The sequence below is a fragment of the Triticum aestivum genome, chromosome 5B (genome assembly GCF_018294505.1).
Source record: "Triticum aestivum cultivar Chinese Spring chromosome 5B, IWGSC CS RefSeq v2.1, whole genome shotgun sequence".
In the NCBI taxonomy this organism is placed as follows: domain Eukaryota; kingdom Viridiplantae; phylum Streptophyta; class Magnoliopsida; order Poales; family Poaceae; genus Triticum; species Triticum aestivum.
The window spans coordinates 714,532,047-714,539,060 of NC_057807.1; the positions used below are offsets into that span (position 1 = coordinate 714,532,047).

The 7,014-nt window shown below is 56.0% G+C and overlaps 1 protein-coding gene and 1 pseudogene across 1 annotated transcript; both read right to left on the reverse strand.

Moving 5' to 3' along the window:
* Positions 1-255: 255 nt before the first annotated feature.
* LOC123117914 (NDR1/HIN1-like protein 2) lies at positions 256-1,065 on the reverse strand. Its single transcript, XM_044538578.1, has one exon. It carries the CDS (start codon positions 1,031-1,033, stop codon positions 374-376), a length of 660 nt encoding a protein of 219 aa, XP_044394513.1. The 5' UTR covers positions 1,034-1,065; the 3' UTR covers positions 256-373.
* A 31-nt stretch (positions 1,066-1,096) lies between these two features.
* Positions 1,097-2,132, reverse strand: LOC123115372 (phytosulfokine receptor 2-like; annotated as a pseudogene).
* Between the last annotated feature and the right edge of the window lie 4,882 nt (positions 2,133-7,014).

The window sequence follows — 7,014 nt, forward strand, 5'->3', positions numbered from 1 at the left end:
AGCCCCTTCCCCGGAATGATCCACTAATAACGCTTCATGTTGCTATTTCTGCAAAGCACGTAATAAATATTTGTTTGAGGTGTTTTGCACTTCCAGTGAATCTTTATAATAGATCTGATCTTTTCGTAAAAGAAAAAAGAAACAAGACGAAATATACTTGAAACAGAAAAGTTGGTGTAGGAAGTAAAAACTTTGATCCTTTTATGATTACCTAAGTAATAAAAGTTGAAAAAAGAAAAAGAACGAACAGCATCATACATGCATGCATGGAAGGAAGAGCAATTAGATAATGGTCGGACAACAATCGATCGACCTCCAACAACAATCTACTCTACTAGAGTAAGTACTAATTGTAATGAGTCATGAGAAGAATTCACAAGTATCTGTCGCAGGATGTCCCCACGGATTCGCGGAGCAGGTTGCCGTCGGCGCCGACGAGCAGGTCGCACTTGACATGCATCCTCTGCCGACCCGAGTGGAACACACTGGCGACTCTGAACCGGACGCCTGAGAAGACGAGCTCCAGGCGCAGCGGGAGGCGCCCGGCGTGGAGCGCGGCGGAGAAGGAGTGCCACGCGGCGGGGTCGGCGGGCGTTGGGCCGACGACGTCGAGCACGCCGGCGATGGAGATGGTGGTCATGTTGGGCTGGTACCAGCCGGCGGGGAAGGCCGGGCCGGAGGCCACCAGCGCGTCGTAGAAGCGGAGGGAGGCGCGCGTGGCGCCGTCGTAGTAGATGCCGATGTGGCGGTTGGGGTTGCGGTCCGACACGTTGAAGGCGGCCTGGCCCTGTCCCTGTCCCCCCGGGCCGGAGAGGGAGAAGGAGGAGAGGGTGAAGCGCGGGCGGTGCGGGCGGAGGCCGAGCCAGGCGACGAAGAGGGCGACGCCGGCCACGAGGATGACGGCGAGGAGGACGGAGCAGAGCGTGCTGCAGAAGACGGCCACGCAGCTGTCCCTGGTGCGGTGCGCTATGCGACGGGCGCGGCTCCGACCTCCTCCTGCCGCTGCTGTTTCTGTTTGCGGCGGCGGCGGCATTCCTGCGTACGTGGATGCAGCAGCTGCGGAGCTCATATGAAATACTTATGAATATGATTGATCTTAAAATGTACATGGTTTGCCGGAGGAGGAGGAAGAAGAATATTCAAGACGTGGACGTGGTATAAAGCAAAGTATAAAGCAAACCTCAGCAGAGATGGTTTGTAATTGCCCATCGAGGCGCGAGGCCGCAAGGAATAATTTATATATATGCTTGCCTCCTCGCCTCCGATATACGGCATGGTTGTTCCCAGATACGGTGTTTCATTCCCCATATATGACCGTGTTGTCATTCCCGGATACAACATTGTTGCTCCCTCATGTCACACAGTTGTTGGTTCCTGTTATGACATTTGGGAGTTCGCTAAGTCGCCGTCCAAGTGTGCTTCTGTTATGCTTTACATATGATGGCATGTTAGTGAAAACCATGCCCAACCCCTTTAGCGGCGCCAAAACTCTTAGGTGCGTCGCCAACCAATGAATTGTTTGAAAGATCCAAATAGCAAAGGTGGTGAAGCTCACCAATCCACGATCGGATGGTGCCCACCAATTGGTTGCCGCACAAATCAAGTACCTCCATTTTCTTGCATTGAGACAACCATTCTGAAACCCAGCCCCTGAGAGCACATTCACCAAGGGACAACACCTCAAGTCTCTTGAACCCACCAGTAATACCATCGCCGGGTAGCTCGTCACCCCTGAAATTCTTGGTGAGAATCAAAGTGGTAAGATTCTGGCACCCACGCAACACGGTGAGCATCCATGAGATGTTGTGAAAGCTGTTGGTGCCAAGGTTGAGCTCCTCGAGCGACGCAAGTCCTGCAAGGGAGGTTCCTAGGATGGCCCCATGAGGCCGCGCCTGGGGAGGCGCAGTGCCGTGACACGGCCGCTGGTGGCGTCACATCCCACGCCTTCCCAGCTGCATCACGCGACGCCGAACCACATGGCATGGAGGAGGACACCCCCGACGCGGAGGTTCCCAGCAAAGTCCTGCCGGCAATGCGCGGAGGTCGTCGGGGTGGCACAAAGCCGCGTGCGCCTCGGGCAAGAGAAACCCCAAGAAGAAGAGGAGGAGCAGTAGGCAGCATTCGGCCATGGGATGCACTGAGCTAGGTCGAGTGAGAGATTGGCAAGTGCTCTCTCTTGGTGTTGTACAAACAGCTTGGGTGCTGCATGGTGCGGTGCCTTATAGGGTGTGCGTTGCAGCAAGTGGTAGTTTTTTCTTCTTTTAGAAAAGGAGGATGTATCCCGGGCCTCTGTATCTGAACGATGCATGCAACCATATTATTAATTATTCACAAAGACCATACAAGGTGATACATCAATAAGCCTGAAGCCACCATCTTGACAACGCTGTTGCTACTCCTATCCCCTTGATGAAGGTGTGCCGAATGTCCGGGCCTAATACCAAACAGACATCGCACCAAAGCCTAGCATCTAAAGCCAGATGTCCCATCCAAGCCACTACCTGGATTGGGCCCCACACCTGACCGGCACACTCCCAGTGAGCACCGCACGCTGCAAGGGCCGTCACCTCCATCTTCCATCGGTCCATCCTCAGAGCAGAACTGATGCACCGACCTTGCCAGGTCTCTCTGACATCAACGCCACCATGATGCCAGACAACTACCTACTCTTGTGCGAGTCCATCTCCGCGCATAAGATGTCGAGTCTCCACTGCGCCATGCCACCGAGACCCACAGTCGACGATACGGTTGATACCACACTGCTCCACCTACATGCCATCTCATGTCGACTCCGAACTACCAGCAACTCCACCACCCCGAGCAGTCCCCGGCCGACGCCTTCAAGAAGGAACACGACAAAAAAGTGACATCGTCCTCCAAATAGAGGAACAGAGGCTTTCGCCTGCGCTCATGGCAGAGGTGGGGGGCGTAGGATCCACACCGAAGCCTCCAAGAAGGGAATCGGCGTCGAGGGCGTCGGCTTTGGTGCGGCCGCCACACCGGCCTGGAGTTTCCCCCGGATCCATGCCCACCCGCCAGATCCATCCAGGCAGTATTGGTGTCGACCGTAGTCACCACCGTAGCCAGCACGAACTGGAGTAGTTCGAGTCGGAGACGACGCCTCCCATGGAACTCCGGTCGGCCATCGAGGAGCCATCGTAGCACCATAGCCTCCACGTCGCCCATGCAGCCGTGGAAGGCCCCCCATCTGCACCCGCGAGTGCCCCCCGCCAGGCAGGCCGCACCGCGCGTCACCGATTGAGGTCGTCCCCCGAGATCCGATCTGCTAGCCACAGCCACACCATAAGAGCCAGATCCCACGCCAGCATCCACGCACCGCACGCGCACCCGCGCGCCGTACACACTCGCCGCACAGCCCCAACGCAAGCTCGCCACGGTGACCATGCGCTCCCATGGCGGATGCCCCGCAACGCCCGAGCATCGTGAGAGAGAGAACCGGAGTGCCCCGCCGCCGCCGCCGCTGCGCGGGCTTTGCCCGGCGGCGCCTGCTAGCGGCGGCGAGGGGAGGGAGATCTGGCGAGGAGGGAGTTTGCCCGGCGGCTAGGATTCCGCCCGGGTCGCCCGCGGGGTGGGCGACCCGGGGGACGGGGGACGCGCAAGTGGTAGTGAGTGGCGTACTAGTTCAAGTAAGTGCCAGCCAAACTTGATTTGATTTTGGTGCTAAAAGATGTGTCCCGACTTTCGGTCGAGTGAAATTCGTGGGTGGCAGCTCCATTTAGCTTATATTTACACAAGTGCTCTCTCTTGATTCCTCATGCATCTAGCTTATATATTTACTTGTCGTGGCCCATTCTTCTTATCTTTCTTTTTACATCAACTTTGTCCTCCAAATTGAAATGAAACTATTAAAGTGTTAGACTGTATATACGTAGTCCTTTATAGGCTTTGTATTGTACCTCTTGGTACGTCTATATAATGAGATAGCCACATCCCGTTTTAGGGTGTCGAGCAGTTTCCCAAAACTTACGTTTTACATGGTATCAGTTTAGGGTTACGATGTCTTCCGCTGCCGCCGCCGCCGCCGCCGCCGCGCCGACTGCTGCCTCCGTTCCCGCCGCCGCCTCGGCGTCGCCCCTTGCGCCGGCCCCTCCCGTTGCTCCCTCGTCGCCGTTCCTGGCTTCCCAGCCCCTGGCCGCGGTCTCGGCCTGGTGGAACACCCAGTCGCCCGCGGGGTCCCAGATCTGATCGGGAGCGACCCACGACGACCCTCCTCCGCCGCCGTCCTCTGGCGGCCCGTCGCCCTCGACCACTACGGGTGCCCTACCGGCGCCGCCGACCTTCTAGGGCTAGCCGCCGGCGTACGGCACCGCCCCTGCCCCAACCTATGGCGCTGCCGCTGCGTCGCCGTATGCCGCCCTGCACCCGTACGGTGGCTTGGGTCCGCCCTATGCCCCCCCGTGGTATGGCGCCCCTGCTTCCACTCCGGATGCTCTGCCACCGCCGCCGTCCGCCTGGCCGATGCCTCCCTATGGCGTGCTGCCGTCGCAGCCCTATGTGGCGCCGACGCGTCCTCAACCCTACGCGGCGCCGCCTTCGCTGCCCTACGGGGCCGCGCCTCCTCCGTCTCCAGGGGACCCGTATGCTGGTGCTACCCCTGGCTATGGCGCACCCTTGGCCATCGCGCCGCCTCACGAGATGGATCCATCTATGGGTCCCTACGCGCCACCGACTCAGGATCGTGCTCCACCGCCATCGCCGTTTTACTTCTCGCACCTGCTGCCAGTGAAGCTCGGGATGGACAACTACCTGTCGTGGCGTGTGCAGGTCTTGCCTCTCCTCCACAGCCGCTACTTGGAGGGCTATGTTGATGGGTCCATCCCGTGCCCACCTCCTCACCATCCGGCATATCACACGTGGGTGGCGCAGGATCAGGCCATTCTCTCTACCATCCAGTCCTCGCTCACGCCGAGTGTTTCATTGATGGTCATCTTCGCCGCTACGTTCAGGGAGGCGTGGGCGGCCCTCCACACCAGTTTCGCCTCTCAGTCTCAGGCACGTGCGCACTCTATACGCACCGAGCTAGGTGAGACCAAACTTGGCGATCTCAGCATCACGGAGTACTTCAACAAGATGACGAGCCTCGCAGACACTCTGGCCTCTGTTGGTCAGCCACTTCTGGACGCGGACTTCACCACCTTTGTGCTTAACGGGCTCGATGGTGATTATGACAATCTCATTGAGAACGTCCATGGTCGAGATGATACACTCCCGCGTCGTGAGCTCTATGCGCGTCTCCTTGGGCGTGAGCAGCGCATCAAGGCGCGCCGTGTTTCCCCCAGCTTCGTCTCCGCCAACGCCGCCACACGCGGCAAACCTCAGAAGCCGGCCCCATCAGGTGGCAAACCACAGGCTTTCTCGTCGCAGGCCTCGCGGGGCAACGCGCCGACCATCACGGGAGGGAGTCGCCCAGTTGCTTGCTGTTCCAGTTGCGGCACTCCTCAGGCTTGTCAGCTCTGTGGCATAGATCGTCACCTCGCCTCTCGCTGCCACAGACGCTACAAGCAAGACTTCCTTGGCCTTGGCAACAATGGAAAATGGAATGATAAGCAGGCTGTAGCTGCGGTGACAGGGCACGAGTACGGGCGCACCCAGTCATACTCTCTTGATCCAGCATGGTATATGGATACAGGAGCGATGAATCAGCTCACTAGCGAGATGGGAAAGCTCTCCGTTCAGGAACCGTATCGTGGACATGATCAGGTGCACACCGCCAATGGAGCAGGTATGCGCATCTCCCATGTTGGTCAGGCATCACTTCTTGCACACAATTTTCGCAAACTGCATCTCTCTAATGTCCTTCGAGTTCCCTCTGCTACGCGTAGTTTGTTGTCTATTCCTCAACTTACTCGTGATAATAATGTCCTTGCTGAGTTTCACCCTTTTCGTTTCTTTATCAAGGATCGGGACACGAGGGCCGTTCTGCTTAGCGGTCGTCTTCGCCATGGCTTATATGCACTTGACGCACCGTCTTCATCTCCTACGCCGTCTTCTCCTCAGGTGTTCAGTGGTGTTCGTGTCTCGCCTACGCACTGGCATGCACGCCTTGGACACCCTGCTGCTCCTATAGTTAGTCATGTGCTGCATCGCCATGAACTACCAGTTGTGTCCAATAAAAGTGCTGAAACTATTTGTGATGCCTGTCAGCAGGGCAAGAGTCACCAACTACCTTTTTCAGAGTCTAGTCGTGTTGTGAAACATCCTCTTGAGCTTGTGTTTTCCGATGTATGGGGTCATGCCCAAACATCTGTTAGTGGTCACAATTACTATGTCAGTTTCATTGATGCTTACAGTCGGTTTACTTGGCTATATCTTATCAAGCATAAATCTGATGTGTTTAATGTTTTCATTCAGTTCCAAGCACACGTTGAGCGTCTCCTTAAGCACAAGATTATTCATGCTCAATCCGATTGGGGGGGGGGGGTGAATATCACAACCTCAACTCGTTTTTTAATAAGCTTGGGATTTTGCATCGCGTGTCTTGTCCTCATACACATCAGCAAAACGGCACCGCCGAACGTAAGCATCGTCATCTTGTAGAGACTGGACTTACGTTACTAGCTCATGCCTCCGTCCCATTTCGGTTCTAGAGTGATGCCTTCTCCACCATCTGTTTATTGATAAATAGGCTTCCCTCATGACTACTGAAAATGAAAACCTCTCTTGAACTCTTGCTTGATGATACTCCAGACTACACGTTTCTCAAAGTGTTTGGGTGCCCATGTTGGCCGCACTTGCGGCCATACAACAAGTGTAAATTAGAGTTCCGGTCTAAGAAGTGTGTCTTCCTTGGGTACAGTTCTCTTCACAAAGGGTACAAGTGTCTCCATGTTCCCACCAATCGTGTCTACATTTCTCGTGACGTCGTGTTTGATGAGAATGTGTTCCCGTTTCGTGCTCTTCCGAACCACTCTACCATTAGTTTACCACCTGTGCACTCCACTACACCGTCGCCTGATCAATTTGAGGATGTTGCAAATGCTCCTGTGTTGCTTC

Excerpts from the sequence above, each read along its gene's own strand:
- LOC123117914 (XM_044538578.1), bottom strand. The coding sequence starts at position 1,033 with ATGCCGCCGCCGCCGCAAACAGAAACAGCAGCGGCAGGAGGAGGTCGG.